This window comes from Podarcis gaigeae (genome assembly GCF_964106915.1).
Source record: "Podarcis gaigeae genome assembly, chromosome: 9".
NCBI lineage: Eukaryota > Metazoa > Chordata > Lepidosauria > Squamata > Lacertidae > Podarcis > Podarcis gaigeae.
This window is the reverse complement of record NC_139685.1, coordinates 44,679,397-44,702,484: the sequence shown is the minus strand read 5'-3', so window position 1 is coordinate 44,702,484 and position 23,088 is coordinate 44,679,397. Positions and strand designations below refer to the sequence as shown.

Here is a 23,088-nt window from a genome sequence, read left to right as displayed (position 1 = left end):
CTCATTTCTGCCTTACTCAGACACCAACTGCTATTTTAAACTACCACTTTTTGCATCAGTGCCGCTCCTTCCTCATTCCCATACCATGGCTGCTGCTGTTATGCAAACCTGCCTTCACTTTTGCTCTTCTATCTTGCCCTGACTTCATGCAAATCCAGGATTGTGATGCAGCACTACAATCCTCCAATGGGGGCTACATGATTATAGCCTTCCATTTTTATGTATATAGGAAAATATGTGGTGTAAGTATGTATTACAAGTGATAGTCTCCAACTGAAGTAAGCTAAGCTGTATTAGAATACAAATTCAGCTATTAACCAGCAATAGTTCACTTGAAAACACATGGTTATCAATAAGACTGTATCTGAATCAGGATGCTCACCTATGTGAACTGCAACATCTCTCTTTACACAAATGTCAGGGGGGAAAACCACAAACCTTTATAAAGACATCCTAAAATGTGCTGCTGTATCCTATGCACTCAGAAATAATAGTACAAAGGATTACAATCCAACTTGGAAGTTAGAGGGCTTTGCTTTCAAGCAATAGAGCTGAAATCTATTACAGCAGCCACCAAGCATCTACAGTGACAAATGTTTTATACAAGACAGAGCAGTGCATGGGTTGATGTTATTTCATCATCTTGTTTTTTATTTTAGAAAGGGACTACTGTATAACTGTATTTCAGGCCGAAGAACAGTGCTGTTGGCACAGCAAGACAGGTACCTTACATGGAAATGGTCCAGCTGCACTCCCCGGCATTTTCAGCTTATTAAAAAAGAGAGAGGATATTATAGCAGGTGATGGGGAAAGACCTCTGCCCGAGACCCATCTGCAGTCGTTGAGCTAGTTTTGAACAGACAGACAGCTATGGATATTTTGTTGTGGAAAGTCCTGGGATTCCGATTGGGCGGCGCGTAAATCAGTTGAAATAACACGGAACATAAACCAAGTAGGACGTGTCGCCGGAAGCGGTGCCTGGCGCCCGAGACCTAACCTGCACCATCTCCTTTTTCCTTCTCTCCCTTCGGCCTGTACAAACCTTGCGAACACCTGAACGAAGAGAAGCCGCGACGGAGCTACCTAGTGGCCACAAGACGCAAAGCCAGCAGGAGACGCCTCCGCTTCTCCTCTGCGCCCGCGAGCTCCAGCCGGCGGCCTCGTTTCCCCCTATTTCGAACCCAACTTAATTGATGGTTATTATGGGATAATATATTATTCACGAGAACCGGCCAATGTGTCTCATTTCCGTGCTCGTTTACTGGCACTAATTAAATTATATATATGTCCTAGTAAAATTATTTATTATTAATTGAGGACCGGCAAGTGTGTACGTGAGTCTTTTCTGGCTCCTTTCGGGGCACGCGCAGCGACCATTGTGTCTCTTCAATTCTTCTCCTCGTTTCACATTAACCCCACCGCTTTCAAAAAAATAAAAATAAAATCTTCAGGACCCCACGGCCCAATTTTCATTTGGCACCATTTTTATACTTCTTTATTGCCAAAAGAAACCCCTCCCCCCAAGCGGTTTCTACTCAGAAGAAAGCAAGCCGCTTCCTTCCCTGTCCCAGCCTTCCCTCAGGAGCCCTCACGCTTTATAGGATGCCTGAGGAAGGGTCGGCAAGGGACTGCGCCGCCCGCCCGCCCGCTCTCCGAAACCCTTTTTAAGGCTTAGAAACCAGCCGCCGCCCAACCATAACTGTCAACTGTTTCCTTTTTTAAAGGGAAATTCCCTTATTCCGAATAGGATTCCTCGCAAGAAAAGGGAAAAGTTGACAGCTAGGCGCCCAAACAGCGTCCGCCTCCCAACTGTCAGAGCGGCGCCTAGGCACGCAGGAGACAAGGCAGCGACGCCCCGCCCTCTTTGGCCGTCGCCAGCGTCTGTTGCCCCGGTAACAGCGGCGACCGCCAGCACGCCTTCGACGCCCGGCCTGCTGCTGTGGGCAGACCCGCCCACCCGTTCGGCGTCGTTAAACGGACATAACGGAAGACCCGCCCATCCCCCCGCTCCGCCCTTTTCGGCCCTCACGGGCCGGTCTGCGTTCGCCTGGTGGGCACCATGGAAGCCCCCGCGGACACGGACGCTCATGTCATTTCTAAGGAGGTGGGGAAAGGAGTTGGGAATGGTTTGTTAAGGGACGTGTTTCTCTGACAGGACGCTTATAAACAGCCAACCCAACCCCTCCCCCATCTCGGGCCACATCACTCACTTCCGGGTCTGTGGGGGAGGCAACTTCCTTTTATGGTGGGCCGTGGGAGGGAGCTGCTGGCGTGAAGGTGAAGTGAGGCCGCTGCCCGGCCTGCTGCGCTCTCGCTTGGGATGGTGTGACCAGAGTTTGGTACCGTTTAAGGGCGGGGAGGTGGGGGCGGAGGTGGAGCGTCTGGTGGAGCGTGCAGGGGAGGGGACGGCGAGAGGACCCCGGAAAATGGGGGCGGCGGGGACAATGCCGCCTATAGGCTCGTCCCCTTTCAAACCAGCTGCTCTTCTCTGGCCCGATATTCGCTTCCGGGATCAGGTTCAATAGGGAGCCGGTAGGCGGGAGGACTTGTTTGTGACTGCGTACACTAAGACGGGATCTTTTTTTTTTTTATATATATATATGTATATGAATGAATCCCTGCAGGTTTTACAGTACAAACATATTTGCAAATGTTTAGGTCCTGTGGAGATACCCTAGAGAAGATGCTGGCCAGAATCAAGCCAGTAAAAGCTGGCGCTTGAGTATTCCTTTTTTTTATGAGCTCGGGAAGAAGCAGCAAGACAGCAGTGAGCTCACAATCATGAGAGTAACTCCCGTGCAATAAAATTGCCTTTTAAAACTACCGTTCTGTTACTGATACCTTTGCTGCTAGCGGAGGTGAAGGGATTAGGATGTTCTTAAATGTTTATATTTTGTGTTTATATGTTTATCCTTTAATGGTTAAGAGTTTAACCAGATGTTTTCTGGAATGGTAAATGACTGTAAAATCAGCATGAAGTCAAACCAAGTAAGTTTGACTGGACAGTAAGCACAGCATGAAATCAAACCAAGTGCTGAATGGACAGTAAGCCCAGCAACTAAAACTCAAAACTTAGAAAGCCTGGGAGAATAAGGACTTTGTCTGCAATACAGATGTGAAGACAAAACGGGGGGGACGGAAAAAGGGGAAAACTATCCCTCTCCCTAAATGCCCCCCCCCCCCCGCCTTCATGTCTCTAGTCTGCAAGAAAATGAGAGCAGGAGCAGTTTTTAAAAAGCAAGCAAAACCCAGTTTGAGGCATTGTATTGAGACATCAATGGGGCATGCTCCCAAGTAACTGTGATACAAATGCAACCCTAATTTTGTTGGTTTCAAATTCTTAAGTACACTGCAGGCTCTGTATATCTCTAGTCAGAAGTAAACTCCACTGAATTCAATTAGATTTTTGTTGTTGTCATTTAGTCGTGTCCGACTCTTTGTGACCCCATGGACCAGAGCACGCCAGGCACTCCTGTCTTACTCCCAAATAATTGAATTTAGGATTTCAGCATTATTTAGTTTTGGGTGAAGTGCCCCAATAGTTTAATGGCTTGAAGCAGCTAGTACTGGAATTTAAGGTTTGCATTTAATTCTGTGCACACTTGCGTGGGAATATGTTCCATTAGGCTGCATGGGCCTTCTAAATTAACATAGTACAGAATTTTTGAGTATTTGTTATACTCAGTCACCATTTGTGATTTTTTTTGGGGGGGTGTTATAGAAAATGATTGCACACTTATGGAGCTATTTGTATAGAAATATCTTTCGATTTTGGCTAAAATGGATCTTGAGACAGTTGACTGGAAAATGTGAACTGCAGCGTATCTGTGATGGCTCAATGAAAAGAGCAGAAAGGACACTACGGATAGGTAATATATTTGAAATATACAAGCTTATACATAAATTGTTATGTTCAATTTCCAAAGTTAGTTTGACAACCACAGAACAAGAGAGAATTTCAGGTTTTCCACCTTCCATAAATATTTACCTTCCTTCTATGTCCTTAATTTTGGGTGGCTAAAATTCATGTAGATAAGGCTATTGATTCAACAGAGGAGACAGCTGACAATATATACAATGTAGTGTATTGTGGTTTTGTCTTTTGCAGTGTGTTCCCTGTTCAGTATGTAAGCTGGTACAGTAGCTGTAAAATAAAGTCCTATAGACAAATAGTTATTTCAAATTAAAATACTGGTTCCTTGCCTTTTCAGTTGCTCCAGCCATTCTCATCCCGTTTCTTTCTTCAGGTCTTTTCTTTTCATTCCTTTGGACCTTTCATTCTCAAACTTAATTTTCTAATCTGATTCATTCCCTTGGTCTGCTGCCTCTTGAAATCCTGGCGCCTGCATTTATAGCCTCCTGGTTCTTCTAGGCATTGTTGTCTTTCCTGCATCTCTCTTGGAGATTAGTAACTCCACATGGATCTCCTTTTTTTTTTTTTTTTTGCTGCAAAAGGCTAAGGGTGTGTTTACACTTGTGACTTGAAACACAGCCATGCCATTTTCCCCTGCTGCATTTCATGCCTTATTTGCATAGAGATGTTCAAATCAGAGAGGGGATAGGGATGCTTTCACCTTATGTGTGTGACATTTTTGTTTCCCTGCCCTTGTAATCCTCCTGAACTCCTATTCATTTTACTGTAATAGTGCTTGTGGAGTCATCTGCAATTGCATGCTAGCTGTTGAAGTATGATTACATGTGTGGTTAGCATGCTTCAACAGTACACTGGGAGGTCTTTTCCTTACAATGTAGGAATTGGACCTTTATTGTGGTGGCGCCTTCCAATTTGAACTCCCTTCTGCTCCATACCAGACAGGCACTGTCTTTACTGTATTTTTGGTGTCTGTTGAAAACCAACACCAACAAGCCTTTTACACTGATATTTTTATTCTAGTTTTTAACTCTCTTAGATTAGAAATTTTATATATAGTTGTTTTTATTGTTAAATCACTTATGGGAAGCAATTAATACATGAAATAAATAAATTAGAGGTATTAAACCACGGTTACAATCATGCTTATTCAATTGTCTTGTGTAATTTTAGAAATCAGAATCTAGGGTCTATGAATTTCTTTTAAAACATGCATGTTTTATCTTAATGCAGAACATTCATTGGAATCATCAAAGTGTAAGGTAGGTTAACTTTATATTATGCCCAGCATGTAAAGTCAAGCCCAATTCCCTCCCCACCTTTGATTAGAAAACCTCCATAGTTACATTCATGAAAGGCACTATGTAAGAAACACAGCTCTAAAGCAAACAGAACTGATCTTTGGATCCTCATCATTTTTCTAAAAAAAGAGGGCCAATATTATAATTTGGGCTTCTTCTGAGTAAATGTGCACAAGATTGGCTTTATCATTGCTGTAGAAATGATATGCCAACCAAGGCTAGTCAAGAACTAGATTGGATGCAAACTAGATCAAGTCTGATTTATGAGCCTGCTTAGTTTACATTATCTGCAGTTATAACAACACTGCTGTGGTACAGTTTTTGGCTTGCTGTTAATGAAACTGTGTATTCATATACCAGTGCTGAGAAACCTCTGGTCCTTAGGTCTAATTAAATGTGCTTGGCCTTCCCATCTGGCCCAGACCCCTATGGCCAAACTACACCCACCTGTCCTATGCCTAACATGTAAGGTGTGAGGCAGGGTAAAGATGTGGCAGAGTCAGAAGAAGTTTGCAGACATTGCAGTCAGCTGTTCGGTGGTGTCTTTAAAGCGCTGTGCACTGAACTTCACAAGCCCCACCAGCCAGCTTATTCCCACACTCCCAAACTGTGAACTTGATCCTTTTGAGGGAGTATGACTCCATCCAGAACAGGTTGTGGAGTCCCTGCTCATAGTAATCTTCTCCTGAAATGTAAGTAACTGCTATTAAAACAGATGATATTTTGTGTCAGAAGATTGATGTTTTACTTGTATTTATCAGGCTTTACAAAGGGCTGTGTATTCTTCTAAAGATGACGTGGAAAAATGTGTGGCACTCATCATAGAACAAAAGAAGATTAATACACAAAAGGATGCAGTGTAAGCCTATTATTGTTCTAAAGATACCTTGTTTGGAACTTTTATCTTTGAGGTCATTGAAAATGTGTTTTGTTCAAATAGACACTGAGAATTAGTAATTCATTCAAATTAGTCTTCATAAAATGCATTTAGTTTATCTTGTAATTCATACATAGTAATGTGATTCTTAAGAGATTTGCTTAAAAACTATTTTTAAAAGTGTGTTAATAAGCAATAATCTGAGTCTGACTTCATTGAAATCAGCAGTTTTGCTGTGGACTTCAGTGAAGATAGAATGATACACAGTAACATTCGTTATCTAAAATACATGATTCTGAGAACCTAAGGAAATACCGGCCAGTTGCTAACTTCCCTTTTGGGGGCAACGTTCTTGAGCAGGTGGTCACTGAGCAGATCCAGGTGCTCTTGGAGGAGACTGGTTTTCTAGATCCATTTCAATTGGGATTTCGGCTTGGCTTTGGCACAGAAACTGCCCTGATTACCTTATAATGACTTCTGTTGGGAGAAAGACTTTGGCAATGTGCCCGCCTTTTGATACCATTGGCCATTGTATACTCCTGTAGAGGCTATTTAAATTGGGGGTGGGCAGCACTGCTTTGCAGTGGTTCTGGTCCTACTCGGTCATCTTTAGCGAGTGATGCTTGAAAAATGTTTTTCGGCAACATTGGGGTTTCATTGTGTTGTTGCTGAGGGCTCAATTCTATCTCCCATGTTGTTTAATATCTATATGAAGCTGCTGAGTGGAGTCACCTGGAGTTTCAGAGTCTGTTGTCAGCAATATGCGGGCGACACACAGCTCTATTTATCCTTTACATCTAGAGGCATGGCAACGGATGTGCTAGACTTGCCTTGGTAGTGGACTGGATGAGAGCCAATAAACTGAAGCTCAACCCAGATAAGACAAAGGCATTGTTAGTGGGTGGTTCCCTAGACTGGATGGATGGGAGACTTCCTGCTCTTGAGGAGGGTACAATCCCTCTTAAGGAGCAGGTATGTAGCTTGAGGGTGTTCCTGGATCCATTACTGTTGCTTGAGACCCAGGTGGCCTTGGTGGAGCAGAGTGCCTTCTGTCAGTTTTGGCTGGTGGTCCAGCCACACTCCTATCTGGACAGGGATACCCTAACTTCTGTGGCCTATTTGTCATAGTTTAGAATGGTAAGCAAGGTGGTCTGGGAAATGAAGGTTATATGATTTTCAACTGGTACTAACAGCTGTGCTCTTTTATTGCAGCTGTTAATTATAATTCTCTCTGTGTTTTCCTATATTATAGGTTTGCTTCAAAGCTGCAATTAAGTTTGCTCCAGATATCAGGATGTAAGAAACTTTATTTGGCTGTAGAAGAGCTGAGAAAACAGCCATATAACTCTGATAATAATAAACATGAAGAGCAACTAATGGAGGTAAAAAATTAGGTTTTGTGCCCTTATGGCATATTTAATGTCCAATTTGTGATGTTAGAAACAAGCATCAATTATGAACTCAGTCTACTGAAGTTAAAATTGCCCGGCTAATGTAGTAAGGCCACTAGATCAGCAACTCTTATCTGCAATAGAAGTTCATGCAGTTATGAGTGATGTGAAGAAATGGATTGGTGAAAGTTGTGTCCCATAATAATACTAAAACACAAGGCCCTCCAATGAAATTGATTTAGCATTAAGTTTCGAAAAGGCAAAAGGAAGTATTTCACACAGCATACTTAATTTACGGAATTCATTGCCACAGGCAGGATACAATGATAGCTACTTGTTTAAATAGCTTTAAAAAGGAATTAAACAGATTAGGAGAGGTGGTTAGAAAAATAATTGGTGTTTTTCCAGGTTTGTTAAAAATTGCAATCTGATTTTTAATAGTAGTATGACTCTAGTTACTGAGGCCTAGAACACATGGGATAGCTCAGATACAAAATGCTGGACTGGAGGGGATAATTTAACAGCCATTCTTTAGTGAGCTGCTAGACAACACCTGCAAAGCAAGTGTGACTTTGGTGGGTTGCAGTTTTATATTTGTTGGTTGTGAGTCCATATGCTTTAATACAAGTTCATTCAGTCTGGTGCCTATGTGGAGTTCTGGACTAACTGCTACATTGAATTCAATAGGAGGAGGAAAACTGTGTTCCTAGATCCACTGAAATGAGCAGGGAGTCCTTCCTATGTGCACAGGAGAGTTTCATGCCCAAAGCAGATTGCCATGAAAGCTCTTTATCGCTTGCCACACTGAAAAAAAAAAGCTTCCTTGTTAATACATTTCTTTGCATCCTGTGTTTCAGGATGCTTATGCCATTTTGCCATTTTGTATGGCATCCAGTTTCATTAATGATACCTATTTGTATTTAGAATGAGTTGGGGGAAATACTGATAATTCTGTTAACAGTAGCATATTTATACAGCTTTGGAATTTGTTGATGCCCCATGAAAAACTGAAGGCTAGAATCACGAAGCAGTGGTGTGACATTGGTTTCCAAGGTGATGACCCTAAAACAGACTTCAGAGGAATGGGCATGCTGGGATTAACTAATCTCCTGTAAGTCAAAAATATTATATAACAGTGGGTATTCTTTTGCTGATGTAAATGGCTATTAAAAAGAGGGTATTGGGTTCAGTCTTCAACAACCTGCCAATCTAGTTATTAATCTATCTTATTTCAAAAGCTATTGTCTTACTGTTCATGAATTTATTAACACCATTAATTATACTGTAGAGCAATTGACTTTGCAAGGCGTGGTTATAATGTGAATGTTTAGAAAAGTAATTTTTAATCATTGCTAGTATAAGCAGTCTCTTGCAAACATAGTTACTTTGTGTGTACATATATTTTCAGATATTTTAGTAAACACTATCCCCGTGAAGCTCGTCAAATCCTTTCTCACTCAAATAATCCAAAACTGGGGTAAGCTACTTTTTAATAAAATTGCTGTCATAATTGACTCTTAAACCTGAAAAAGCAAAGCTATCATTATTACTTTAGTTTCTAATAAATAATCTGAAAGTATATTTATCTTCTACACCTCCTCTTCTATATTTGTGAGCGTAATCCAGTAATTTCTAGGGATCCCATAAGCGAAAATATTTTTTCACTGCATGTTAGCCTTATGCCTGTCCTATCTCACTTTTCCACTGTACCTCTGTTGTGTGTGGTCCTGTTGATGTCTTCACACAAAAGACCCTAGTAACTTTTTCTCTCTTGCTCCTCTACTGTATATGTATAACCTTAGGGATTTTCCATTAGGCTGAACCTGTCCAAGCATCTTATCAACATTCTTGGGCGTTAATAACTGAAACTCATCCAGTAAAATTGGACTAGACACCTACATTAAAGGAACTGCATTAAATGTTGCTTTGTAGTTTTGAACAAACACAATCAGTGTCTTCCATCCACATGATGTACGCATGTGAGCAAATGGGAAGCATGTCAAGTTGGAGGCTGTCTATAAATACCTTGTTCCTGTTTTTCAGGATCAGTAAGCATAGCAGATTGCTAGGTTGCAGTCCTTAATAGTGCTCTACCCACATAAAATCCTAAAAGTAAAGCCAAATGAAATAGCAATGCTGTCCTCAACAATACTGCCTTTTAAACTTAATTTTAAAATATTTGCTGCAGTGTGAATTGGTACTTGAAGCTTAAGATACTGTTTCTCTCACTATCATTATTAGATAAAGCCTATTTCATAAATGTTTTTTAATTTTTAATTTATTTTTTCCATGTCATAAGAGATGTTCCCCAACCAGGTGCCTTCCAAATGTTTGAACTACAACTCCCATTATCTCTGACTGTTGACCATGCTAGCTGGAAGTGATGGGGGGTTATAGTTCAAAACTTCTGGAGACTGCCAAGTTGGGGAAGCCTGTTTTAGGTGAGGGATAATAGCACACATTTTTAAATGGCTGTCATTCTACACCACACACCCCATAGATACAAATAGCTTCTTGCCCCATCCTATCATTAGCAGCAAATGAGTACATGCTGCAAAATGGTCAAATAAAGGCAAATTGCTTAATTTGCATAATATGAACACATTGCATAATTTGAATTACCTTAGTGTAGTTTTAATGGTGTTTTTAAGTATCTTATATTCACTTCTCTTAGTAATTTGAAAATTGTGTTTGGACATGGGAGTCATGTTTAACTTTAGTAACACTAGGGCCCAGTGAATGGTCTTGGAACAATAGGCAGACATTGCAGTATTGCTAAATTAGGAGGTTATGCATAGAATGAATAAATTTATATTTTTAAAAAAATTGTTAACACTGAAGATGTCTCAAAACTTCTAAAATAATCATAAAGGTAAATAGTTTGCCTTTGGTTATCCTTGACATTTATACTGCTTAAAATGCAGAAATCAAAAACTGCAGTAGTGCCCCGCAAGACGAATGCCTTGCAAGACGGAAAACCCGCAAGACGAAAGGGTTTTCCGTTTGCGAGTTGCTTCGCAAGACGAATTTCCCTATGGGCTTGCTTCGCAAGAAGAAAGCCCATAGGGAAATCTCCGGGGACCTCTTTTAAATGCTGGCGGTGGGGAGCAAAGCCTTTCCCCCCCTCTGGCCTTCAGAAGAGGTCCAGGAAGGCCGGCGGGGGCCGAAAGGCTTTGCTCCCCACCGCCAGCATTTTAAAAGCAGTCCGGGATAGCAGGGAAGTGCTTCCCGCTATCCCGGACGGCTTTTGAAGGCAGGCTTCGAAGGCAGCCTTTGCTGCCGCCCGCCAGCATTTTAAAAAACCCCGGGACAGCGGAGGACTTCTCCGCTGTCCTGGGGCGATTTAAAAGCCCTTGTCCCCCCCCCCCAGCCTTCAGAAGAGATCGGGGGACAGACTGTCCCCGGACCTGGTCTGAAGGCGGTTTCCATAGGAACGCATTGATTGATTTTCAATGCATTCCTATGGGAAACCGTGCTTCGCAAGACAAAAACTCGCAAGACGAAAAAACTTGCGGAACGAATTAATTTCGTCTTGCGAGGCACCACTGTATAATGATTATAATGTCTGTGTATTGCAGATATTCTTATGCAATAGTTGGGATCAATTTGACAGAAATGGCTTACAATTTATTGAAGAATGGACATTTAAGAACTCACTTCTACAACTTGGTTCCTGGTGAACCACAAATGAAAGACTTCCATCAGTTTTATTGTGAGTATCTTCAACTATCTTTTATATATGGATAACAACTTCAGTGGTTTGGAAGCTGCTGTTTCTGAACTTAGTTAGAGGCAGAATGTTCTCTCTATTTTGTTAATATGTTCAACCATAACGTTTGGAGAGAGCTTTTTTAAAAAAAGTATCTGCTGTGTTTTCTGGAAAACATTTTGAATCCTACCATGTTCCTGTCAATGCTGTTGCATCTCAAAGGCGCAAGTAAGGAGTATCAATATGCTTTCAGGAAAAATAATGCTTCTCTATATTTAAATGAAAGATGAATTTCAAAGGCCTTATACACACATTATACACTTATACACACATTACACTACTGGAGAAGAAATAAATGTAATCAAGCGTCTATTATGTGTATTTGTCTACAGAAGAGTGGCACCATACACACCACTGTAAGCTTTGACTTTTTTGGCACATATTGCATGTGTTCCAAAAATAATATATTTGCTTAATAACCCAAGATAGGAGTGAACCCTATGGCTTTGTGTTTAGCCCTTTCAAGTGAACAAACCAACCAGGAAGTCTTCGGTTAACTATGGTCCCCCCTTTTGTCTGTTTTGGGAATCTATGGTTAACAGGTTATTAAGCTGAGAGAGATGGTCATATGAACAAATATATAAATTATATGAACAAGCCATAATCTACGGGTATAGAATATTATACTACTACTAATAATAATAATAATGGGAAATGAAACAAATGACTGCTAAATTCTTTTGTAGTGTTCCCCGAAGCTTAGTATGCTATTGTATGTGTCCTCTTCTTTGTTGCATACATACAGTATATGGAAATACAAGATTATTGATTTTCCTTATAAGTGCATATTTTATGCAAAGCATACCAAATTTGAAACTGTAATTTCAAAAGTAATTTGGTATAGCTTCTACATTTCAAAAATAGTGCCAGTGTCCAAGCTTTTGGTTGCATGTGCCTGAAATAGCTCTCTTTGGTGGTATTCAGCTAAGATTTACTCAAGTAGACATACTGAAATTAATGGCTCTTAAGCTGCTTAGAGGCAAACTCATGTGTTGTCTCAATACACTTTCTATGTTTTGGTCTTTACAGGTTATTTGGCTTACGAATTTGACAAATTTTGGTTTGAAGAAAAGCCTGAAAGTATTATGTACTTCAACCAGTATAGAGAGAAGTTTCATGAAAAAGTCAAAAAACATCTTTTGGATTACGATGTAGTCCTTGCCTTAAGAAACGAAATATAGTAATGTGCATTCCTTTGGATTCTGTCTATAAAAATTATGCACTTGACTGGGATTCTCATATTTAACCAAAAACTTCACTTAGTGATCACAAAGTTTTATACATCTATTTTTTTTATTTAAAAAGTGGTTGAGAGAGCTTGGACAATCAACACTTACTTAGGTCTGTATACTATTTGCTGAAGGTAAGAACTTTTTAGAGACAAAGATCCTTTCTGTACCACAGATCCTCAGAATTTTTGTATACCTAGCAGATGAAACAGGTTCTTGTTGTGCTACATTTTCTCTAGCAATAGCTTCTTTTCCATATTTGACTGGTGTTAGCTTACAACCAGAGATGTTGCAATACTTCTTGAACAGAAATAGCTTTTGTTTTAAATGAATTAGGTTGTATTTTCTCTCTCTTCTAACCTGGAACACTCTCTCTCTTCTAACCTGGAACACATGGTCTTTTATTATTACACTACTGGGGTGGGGAAACACACTAGCAGGTTAAATGATTTGGGTGTATGAGAAAAAAGCTTTACTTCTGTTTATTGAAGACTATTTGTTTGATTTTTCTCATGGCAGCATGCGTAAACATTGCCAGAGTTAAAACTTTTGTTTTTAAATAGGTCTTTGCATTTAATCATAAATATATTAAGTTAAATATATTTTCCTGTACTAGACTATTTTTATTTAAGATGTTGTAACTGCCTTCACATATCAACCATTGCTCTATTTCCCTCTTTCTTTTGTCACTTAAGTTCACAGCTAAAGCTTAAGAATACTAGAGCTCCAAATATTCAGTAGAAGATAATTGGGCAATTAAGTAAATTTTCTTTAATACACTGCTATTTTGTATTGAAGAAGGCAACTCAGATGGCATATTCCGAGACAATCTAAAGATTCTTCAACTATTGAATAAGCATGTTTAAAATGCTTCTAATCAAACTTTAGTTACAGGTAGCCTTGCTTTAGGGATAGGGTAATTAGTTCAAAGATTAATCTTTTTAAAGTGCCTTGTACTTACTTCATGTGCGCTTCAAATCTGAAGCTGAGACTGAGTCGTTGCTGGTCAGTTCCTGAAACATGCTGGCTTAGTTGTAAGAATTGATATTGGAATTGAGCAAATTCCTATTTCATTTTACTAACTGATAATCGACTAATTAGACTGCTGATAAGGAAGAAGAGTGCAGCAGAAAGCCATGGGAAGAACATATGATGCCACATGGCAACATTGTAGGCATTACATATGCTGGAAGTATTATCTAAAACCTGTGACATCTAAAAGTAATAATTTATCTAGAACAGTAAAAAAAAGGACAAAGCAAAATTGATGATATCTAACTTATGGGAAATAAAATGCTTATTGAAGTTCCTTTCTACCAGAGCAGTAGAGCCCTGACAAGAGAGATGGAGTGGATCACAGAGGGCTTCTTTTCAGTATCTACACCTATTTTTAGAGGTGTTTGATCACTTTTGTGCAATACAAGAAATCTTTCAAGAGAAATGTGATATCTGCAAAATGCATTGGGGTACAATCGAAAAAGTCCATATGAGCTCTCTCTGTATAGGGACAACCCTATTTTCTCCCATTAGTTGGAGATTTGTCTTCACAGAGAAGTGTGTACCTGGTTATATATGAGCACTGCATCTAGTGGTTCATGGTATCAGAATGTATACAAAAATCATTCCTGGCTGAAACTGTTGTAAATGTATTTTCCTTTTCTGTATGCTATAAGGTACATTTATTGCACACTTGATTCCATTTGGGTTTTTCTTTGAAATGGCTTAATTGACAACCTTTTTTAATTTAAGAAATTTCATTTATTTTACTTAAAAGAAACCTTGATCTTCTATACTAAATGCTTTAAATATAGAGGCAATAGAAAATTCTAGAAAATATACCAGAAAAGATTTTAAGGTATGTATTCATATATAGTTGTCACATTATTTGTTTACTACAATAGTATTAAATAAGAATCAATGGCTCTGCAAAAAATAAAGCTGATGCAACATTGTGCATGTGAATAGTAGCATCTACATTGTTCCTGTGATTTCATCAATTTGGACCTGTAGGAATTTGGTAGGCTGAGTCTACCTGAGCCCTTCCAGTACAATCTGTATTTTTTTCTTTTTAACGAGTTCATCTTTTCCTGTCAGATGATAAACCTAAGGAAGACTGATAGATTATAAACTTTGTCAACTCCCTAATGCTAGTGATGAGTGGAACCATAGTTCCACTCCAGGAATGTTTGAGTTGTCATTCTACCAAAACTCTGGGCTAGATTATGTAACAATTAAAATATAAACCAGCAAACCGACTAGTTTTAGGGTTTTATTTTATTTTTGTAAAAACTAACATATTAAATGAAAATGATTATCAACAGAGCACAAAGTGATATAATGCTAACATACCCAGTTTCAGGCAGTATAAATATTCTTTTCAATGGTGCTAACAATCATAGTTGACAATTTTTAGGAAAGAGGTTTCTAAAGTTTTGAAGCCACCAGTTGTGTTGTAAATATTTTGAAATTCTCATTCCTTACTGGAACAAATTTGTATCTTCCTTCTTTAAATGTATTGTTGATTTTTTGTAAAGCTGTTTTCCTTAATTACAGATATTGATGTAGCTATCCTATATGGCTGTAATGCTTAGGTATAATAACTAAACTTAATAAGGCCATTCTTCATTGGTTTTTAAATACATTGGTCTCATTCAGCTGTAATGATCCTGGTCTGCTAAAGTATAGTTTATTGGACAAGAGACAAACCATCTCTTGCCCTGCGCCTCATGTGTTCAGTTTGGCAAAGTTTTCTTGAATTCTTAAACTACCACCTTCTTGGACATTCAGATTACCTCCAAAAAAGAATTTGAAGCTAATTTGGAAGGTAGCCCTTAAGCCACAGTTTGCATGTGCAGACATTCTGGGAAACATTTAAAGAAAGTAGGCAAGCTTTATTGAAGATGGCTACTAGGGGGAAGGGGAAAATGCATGAGTCAGTAGCTCCTGGTCAAATACCTATGATTTATCAGACAAATGGCTACAACTGAACTGGACCAATGTATTCCAGTAGCTGTTTAGCTTGTATATATATTTGCCCATTTCTTTTTGAGAATAATTCATTCTAGACTTGTAGTTGAACCACTTACTCTAGTTTTGAGCTGTGAAAACCTAAAGAGACTGGTAGTAGATAGAAATATGTTGTAAAACAGGGTTTTTCACTAAATATTGCATTGTGACAATCGTAAGACAATATACTAGTATATCTGCACTGTTTCTTTAGAAAGAAACAAATACACATTGAAAACACACAAGCAGCCATTTATTTTTTCACATAGCTGTTCACATTGTTTTTTCTCTATGTGGTGTGAGGTGAGAGGGCTACATGGAAAAACATGTAGACATCTATGTGTATCACTTTCACTATCAACGTTTCTCCAAAAGCTTTTGAACCTGTGACTGTATGATACATTGTGGGAAGGCAAATCCAGCTGCTCGCATAAAAGTTCCTTTTACAGACTTGAAACCAGAGGCGGCTTCTTGCATTTCCACCTGCTCAAGGCAGTCCTACTGAATTCTCCCACTTTCTCATTCTAAGCACTGCTTTCCCTGCCCTATCCATTCCGGATTGGTTCCTTGACTTTTGTAGTTGCTTTTGGGGAGCAGTGCTGGGGGATGAGCCAGCAGAGACCCATTATGGGAGCAGAGTTCTGCTCATCAATCTGGATCTAACCCACAACGTTTCAAATTGCATTCTCACAAAAATGGCTATTAGCTGGAAAAAATATTTATCTCCAAATTAAGCTCTACGGCACAACCAAATAACACTTAAAGTTTGGCTTATAGAAAAAATGGATTTCATAAAAATCTTGGGCACTTGAGTGCATATTGCTGGACTCAACTAGGAAATGAAGCAAGCATTAAAATATCTTAATAAGACAAACAAGTAGTAAACAGCTTCCTTAAAGGGAGCAAATTACAAAAATCACTTATAGCAATATGAGCCACAAAATTTGTTGAATGCCTGCAAATGAAAAACTCTAGGAAAAAAGGTATACTTTTAAACTTGTAGTGGAGCTTCAATCTGGAATTGCCAACTATCACAGACACTATTCATAAACTAGAGAGGCCATATTATTGGTTGTGCTGTATTTAGGTGTCCGGGTTCATTGGATTATTTACCATAGCCACAGATGCACTAAAAGATCATGTAAAAATATCCAAGAGGCAGAAATAGAGACCACAGAATCCTCTTCTATAACAACCTGCTTTTTAGCTTTCCAAATGTATGTCAAAAGTGTCATAATTACAGTTGCATTAGTAAGGTTCTGTAGCCTGTACTGATAACTTACTGTTTCTTGTCCTTATGATGTGCACTTGTACTGGTTACTTCTGTGGTGCTCAGGCTGGTGACAGTTTTTTTTCTGTTGCTGCCCTTTTCCACTGTGAGGAACACATATGGGCAGTGACTTGTAAACCTTTGTGGAGCAAGAGCATTGCCCATTACTAACTGTGTGTAGTTTGGAAGCAATAAAATGTGATTCTTGTTTGGGTGTGGAATGACTGCTAGCAAATAAAGATCAAGTTGATCAGAAGCTTTGTTTTGCTCAGGTATGTTGTATTTATTGTTTTCACAGTCCCCTTTGTAGGTTCCAATGTTGCTACAAGAGTACTTGTGTTACAAGAGTACTACTTGCTAAGTCTGTTTGTGGAACACAGGGATGAGAGGAGTTTTGAGTTCAGCAACAACTGCAAGGGCCACAAGTTACCCAGGCCTGATCTATATGATGGGACGTGGGACTGCATCACCTGGCTGTAGAGGGACTGCATGTTGGCTACCCCTGTTGTAGAGAAAGTCTCACTCCCCTGCAATAAATCTGATTTCTCTGCTACTTAACTCAGTGGAAGTCAAGCTAAAAGAGTTACACCATGAAAGACAGTTGCAATTTTCCATCTGATAATAGTTTAATATCTCTTTCAAAAAACAAAAAAGAGCCTTGATTACATTTACCTACTGTGGCTAAAACCACGTCAGACAGTTCAGTATCTTAAATAAGAATTAAAGCAATAGCTTTGGCTTAAAAAAAAATACACCTGGAAAAGTTACATGATCATAACATACAATATATAAAAAAACAAAAAGGAGGTGGAAAGATTTTTTTGAAGGCAGCAAATATAGTTCAGGCATGTAAGAATGATTTGGACCTAATCACCTAAGAAATTTAAAAAATATTAGGCACAATCCAGTCCTATCACAGGCACATTCAGAGGATTCCCATAGTATCAACAGAGCTTTGCCCCACCCCCAGACACGGGCATGCGTACAGATAGTGTGTTTGAGGTTGGCTGGGGGCGGGGATGGGTCTTTTTGAGCGTTTTGGAACCCTCTGAGCAAAGGAAATATGTGCACCATGGAAGTGAGTTGTGCCGCCATTTAATGTTTTGGAAAAAGAAGCAAAGATTCAAAGTGCAGGTGCTCCATTTGTCATTCAACGTATCATTCAGTAAATTACATTATACATTATTCATCTATAATAAAGTGACAGTGTTTTCATTAAGACTTTCAAACATTGTTACATTTCCTTGCAGATCCCCCCCCATTACATTCCTGCTAATAACTGTTTTAAAATGAAGACTTAAGCTATGAATTCTTAATCTACCATACACTAGGTTTAAAATGTTCAACAACATACAATTATCTACAGAATTTTATTAAAAACCCTCTCATTTTTAAAAGGGGTACTATGAATTGTTTAGGTCAGGATGTTGGCATGTGTCAAGGCAAGTCCATGGCGGTATCCCTGAAGAATGTATTTTAAAAAGTATTAGGAATCACTGGCCTCTCTTTAAAAAAAAAAAAATTATATCAAGAGACATCCACCAGGGATGCTGCACAGAACTTACTTTTGAGTCCTAAACAAGTTGACAGCATCCCTTTCTATTTTTAGCGCAGCCTACTAATCTTGTAACAGGCATCGGGTTCCAGTGCACACATGGTGCTCCCTGCCTGCAGCAGCTTCTGCTTCCCCATTCACGGCAGTGAGGGAAGCAGCTCTGCGTGAGCCAAAGGCATGTGAACATTGTGCTACCTCCCTCAAGGGGAATGGCAAAGACAAAGGAACTCCATGTGCACGCTGCAGCACACAATGCTTCTGCCACTTTTAAGTTCTTCCAGTTTCTTCCTTACCAGGATTTCAGGCCCGTTTTTAAAACATACACAAACTTTGTTCATTTCTAGACTTAAAATTGTACTAATTGTCACCATTTATCCATGGATAGCAATACTAATAACATACCCACCACTGACAATGATGCCCTCCCCCCCTATATATTGACGATAAGACAAGCATTCTGATAATGTTTCCCACAGCGAGAGAAAGTTCAATATAACATGTTCACATAAGCAAGAACTACCACCTTTTGAAAACACCAGGACCTGTGCCAGGCAGTAATAAATATGTAATAAAAACCAAAAAAATAGTTTTTTAAAAACCCTCCCTACCTGGGCCCACTTAGCCTGACATAGCAGAGATTTCGTAGTCACTTGCAGATATTATGGGTTTGCCCATCATCCGCACATTCTTGGCATTTGTAATTCTTGCCATCATGCAGACTGGCTTGTCGAAATACCGCACCAGGGCAGGTTCAGTCAAGAGGGAAGCCAGAAACTGCTCAAAGGTGATAGCCCAGTCTCTGTCGATGCTCATGCTTCTGGGTAGAGAAGGGTTGCTGCTTCGCACTAAAACCGTGTCCTCGCCAATGTCTTCACAATGCAATTTGTCTTCCTCATGAGAGCCTGCACTTAGGACGGAATAGGAAGACATGGAGCTGTCGTCTTTAGTATCGTCATCTGAAATAAGCATGGAAGAACCAGCTCCATTGTCTCTAGGAGAAGAATCTTCCAGCTTGATGTCCTCCATCTGTGTACCATCACCACAAATATTCTCTTCCTCATCCGCAAGGAAGCCATCTTGAAAAGGGTCACGTTGTCCAAGGTGATACTGCTGGCTTCCCTTCTTCTGAAGAAGTGCGTTCTGAATGGCTTTGCTGCTACTCTCTGCCTCCTTGAGAGGCTGCGCACTAAATAACTTACCAACTTCTCCAATCTCCAAAAGCAAACTTGTCACAGCTGCAGTAGCGTGGTAAAGATCCTGCTCATTGGGGTCTTCACTAAACATGTTATACATTGTCTTGCACAATTCAATAAACTGCCCCTAGATGCAAGAGAGAGGAACAAGGTTTTGTTTCTTAAATATCTATTATACTTTTGTATGGGGCTCCAAATTGTCTCCCATTCTAGATCGTGACCATGTCCACATTGCTTGGCTTCAGCAGTAACATGTATTAGGTGCTCCCAGTTAATTGACTGAGATGCAAGAGAATTAATGGGGAAAGGAAAAGGAGAAAGGCACAATTGTTCTCTGTATATTCCTGGACATGTAATACCAAATTAACAATTACCAACATATATTTAAACTTGACAAAATCAGTTCATTAAAAAAAAATTCGTATGAGTGTTACTAGCATCTGGTGATTATGCCAATCAAGCAAACTTTTCTGAGGCAGATTATGGCAACACAGATTCCTGCAGATTCTTACCCAAAAGAATGCATACGCCAGCCTAAGCTGCCCTCCTTAAGCTATGTAGAAAAAGATTAAACGTTAGGCATTTATTAATCACAGGACTTAATCTCAAAAAAGTATGTGTATACGAGGGGAAACTGTGTGTAACTATAGGTGACAACTGAGCCATCCCTAGGGGGTGAAAGAAGGATGCAACTCATGTTCTTTGGGTGCACTGTATTACACAGGGAAAATCTGCCTCTGAAATTTGAACCAGAAGGCAGAGAGCCTAGACTCCCAGGTCTTTGAAGAAAATGTCTAGATTAGAAGAACTCTGAATGCTTTTAACAGGTGACAGGGATTGACTTGGAAACTATATACGTACAAAACATGCTTCTAACCCCCTGCAAGTGCCTCTTGAACTTGCCTAGGCCAGCAAAAAACTTTAAGACATTTGGGATTCAATTATACTTTACTTAGGGTTCCCATCCTGCTAAAAAACAGAAAAGAGCAGAGTACACTCTAGAAATTACCTTCATCGTTAACTATATTCAGAGTGCAGGCTTTTCTTTAGGGTTACTTACAACATTCTTTGGCTTTAAGCAATTAAGCATTAAGTGAACTAACGGACTTCAGGATTTGCCCCACATTCCTGCAGTTGAATGTGAATGTGTTGAGAAAACAAAACTACCAATCTCTCTCTCATCCACATACATGTGCCTTTTTCAGAGGGAGGGACTTTGTTTTTTGAAATAGGGGAGGGGGGGAAATAAGCGATGCCACCAGCTGACTTTTGAATGCAGGCACACCCCTCTTCCCATGCTTGCTTTTCTGGGGGCTGTAAAAGGGGATCCAGGTGAACCAGGGGTGCTGCCCAATCACTGGCCAGTGTTACTTAGCATTTGGGGCCTGTTCCCGAATGAGGCTGCCTCCATGTAAAGGTGTGGAACCCCTGAAATTGCAGGGCCCAGAGTGGTCACCCTGATCCCCTACTGTGTAGGACAACTCTGGATGACTAATTAAACAATCTATGAGGAGGAGATCCAACCTTGCAAACTTCCCTGTTGTGGGCACATAAACCAGCACCACTCTGCCATCTGTGATAGCAGTAACAGCAAAAGAAAAGGGGGTGTCAGTGAGATCACAGGCGTCTTTGGATCTGCTAGATCAGGCTTCCTCAACCTCGGCCCTCCAGATGTTTTGAGACTACAATTCCCATCATCCATGACCACTGGCTAGCTAGGGATCATGGGAGTTGTAGGCCAAAAACATCTGGAGGGCCAAGGTTGAGGAAGCCTGTGCTAGATCTAAACAACTCTCCTAGTCCCTGACATGTCCCCAGAACAGATTAGAAAGTGCACCAGTCCTGGAGCTGGAGTTATTGATTTTGAAAGCTACTGGGACTAATGGGAGAGGAAACTCTGAAAGAAAGAAAACCACTGGTCAAAAAAGAAGAAAACACCCTCAACACAAGCAAGGCTTTGGATTTGGTGGTGTCTTGACTTTATATTCATATTCTTTCCCTTCCCTCTTATCTCTCCCTCTCACACAAACCTCTGCCAATCTTCATTTCATTATGCACCTGAAATTTAAACAACTTTTTCCAAAGGATTATGCATGCAATCAAATTGTGCATTTTTCTCTTCTATATGAATGAACTTCAAATACATCAACAATATTCTATCAACATCCCTCTTCAAATCTTGCTAATAAAATAAAGGCGATTCCTTTAGTCATTTTTGAACAAAAATGACTAAAGGATTTGATCCATAGATCATTGTATGGGTTGCTGCATGCATTCACCTGTTGAAAAAATGGCTTATGCTGCCAGCTTTATCACTGATTGCCTGCTGGGGGGAAGTGGGAAAGGGGCTCCTTTATTTGCATTTAGAAGTGTTAGGGACTAACATACCACCTATGTTACAGAATGCACTACTTGCAGACTCAACAACCTACCCTGCGCTTAGTTGCTGGATACAGGGACTGAAACCTTACACACCTTTTTGTGTGTTAACAAAGCTTACCTGATTGAGCTTGGGCAAGTCCTTTGCACTCTTTGTTTTGGCTTTATTCTCTTGGCTCCACATTCTAAGGTAGTTTCTATTATCTTGAGAGTTCTTCTTACCTAACACAAATGTTTTGCCAAAAAGCAAGATTATTTTTGGGGGAAGAAGTTGGATAATGAAAAATTATTTCCCCATCCCCTCCAATTTAACTTCATACCTTTTTCAGTTTTCACACTCACATTAACGAAACCCTCATCTGCTCCATGTTTGTTCCTGCCATCTACGCCAACAACTAATGCACAGAAAAAACAAAATTAATGCACTTTGAGACACCTCTGTATTTACACATTTGGTTACATTAGTACAAGCCCAGGAAAGCTGGTATCAGCCAGTCCTTCTCAGGGTGTTTCCAGACATGTAGCAATTCATCGCTCTCTTTTTTCACAACACAGCTGACGAGTATCACACTTTTGGTAGGTGGGCATCCTGCTGCGATCTCTCCACACAAGAGGGCATGATATACCATAGACGATGGCACAATTCATCTGAGTACCATCTTTTTTTAAAAAACGTCCCTTATATTAAAAAAAAGAAGCTGCCTCCATACGCCATTCTGTGCCTACTCACCCTCAACTGGGAACCCAGCCTGAGCCACAACCTCAGAGAAGGTGATTGGATATACCCTTCCCTCTCCACATCAAGTAAATTTCTGTGACCTTTGTTCACAGAGGGGGTACACCAAAAGGATCCAACACCTTTCTGGTCTTCTGAAACTCCCCTCTAATTTAAACTACTCCAACCATGAAGCTGATGTGGTTTTTTCCCCTTCCAGAAGGCCAAAGGGAAGAGGGTGATTTATTAAATTCACAGTCCTGATATTCAGAGAGAAAACTGCAGCTGGCTTCTGTTTTATTTTGGGTGCAAGAACCTTTGAGTTTATATTTGAAGGGGAAATTGATGCAGTCATGAAAGAGGAAAGATCTGAGGTAAAGTCCAGTACCATGTGTACACTCTGGTGTGATGTCTTCAAAGAAGTACTGTGTTGCTTCAAAAGCAGAATCCGGCTCTTCTTGATCCGAGGATGGGTCTGCGCATAGAAGCATCAAGCATCATCAAACTTGGACAGATCAACCAACCCACTTGT

At 40.0% G+C, this 23,088-nt stretch overlaps 2 protein-coding genes across 8 annotated transcripts in view; one reads left to right on the top strand and one right to left on the bottom strand.

The window, feature by feature from the left end:
• Positions 1-1,891: 1,891 nt before the first annotated feature.
• ELMOD2 (ELMO domain containing 2) lies at positions 1,892-16,970 on the top strand. 6 transcript variants are annotated; one of them, XM_083755968.1, is made up of 9 exons: positions 1,892-2,104; positions 3,722-3,869; positions 5,105-5,133; positions 5,934-6,031; positions 7,302-7,431; positions 8,418-8,551; positions 8,849-8,917; positions 11,019-11,152; positions 12,239-16,970. In XM_083755968.1, the coding sequence occupies exons 1-9, from the start codon at positions 2,060-2,062 to the stop codon at positions 12,388-12,390; spliced, it is 939 nt and encodes a 312-aa protein (XP_083612094.1). In that variant the 5' UTR covers positions 1,892-2,059; the 3' UTR covers positions 12,391-16,970. The 6 variants fall into 6 exon arrangements, with proteins under 6 accessions (XP_083612094.1, XP_083612097.1, XP_083612098.1 ...); XM_083755971.1 differs by having other exon boundaries at positions 1,965-2,988; positions 3,033-3,869; XM_083755972.1 differs by lacking the exon at positions 1,892-2,104 and adding an exon at positions 2,223-2,323.
• Positions 16,971-17,321: 351 nt separating this feature from the next.
• The window catches only part of TBC1D9 (TBC1 domain family member 9), a 51,425-nt gene continuing 45,658 nt past the window's right edge, over positions 17,322-23,088 (bottom strand). For both annotated transcript variants that reach the window (XM_083755416.1, XM_083755415.1), the window contains exons 18-21: positions 22,945-23,031; positions 22,162-22,236; positions 21,963-22,063; positions 17,322-19,589 (exon numbers count right to left, since the gene is read on the bottom strand). In XM_083755416.1, the coding sequence (XP_083611542.1) occupies positions 18,888-19,589; positions 21,963-22,063; positions 22,162-22,236; positions 22,945-23,031 (965 nt within the window). In that variant the 3' untranslated portion in view covers positions 17,322-18,887. The remainder of the gene's footprint in view (positions 19,590-21,962; positions 22,064-22,161; positions 22,237-22,944; positions 23,032-23,088) is intronic.

Excerpts from the sequence above, each read along its gene's own strand:
- ELMOD2 (XM_083755967.1), top strand. The coding sequence starts at position 2,427 with ATGGGGGCGGCGGGGACAATGCCGCCTATAGGCTCGTCCCCTTTCAAA. Across the intron at positions 3,870-5,104 it reads AGAAAGGACACTACGGATAG|AACATTCATTGGAATCATCA; the intron begins GTAATATATTTG and ends ATCTTAATGCAG. Across the intron at positions 8,552-8,848 it reads CTGGGATTAACTAATCTCCT|ATATTTTAGTAAACACTATC; the intron begins GTAAGTCAAAAA and ends ATATATTTTCAG.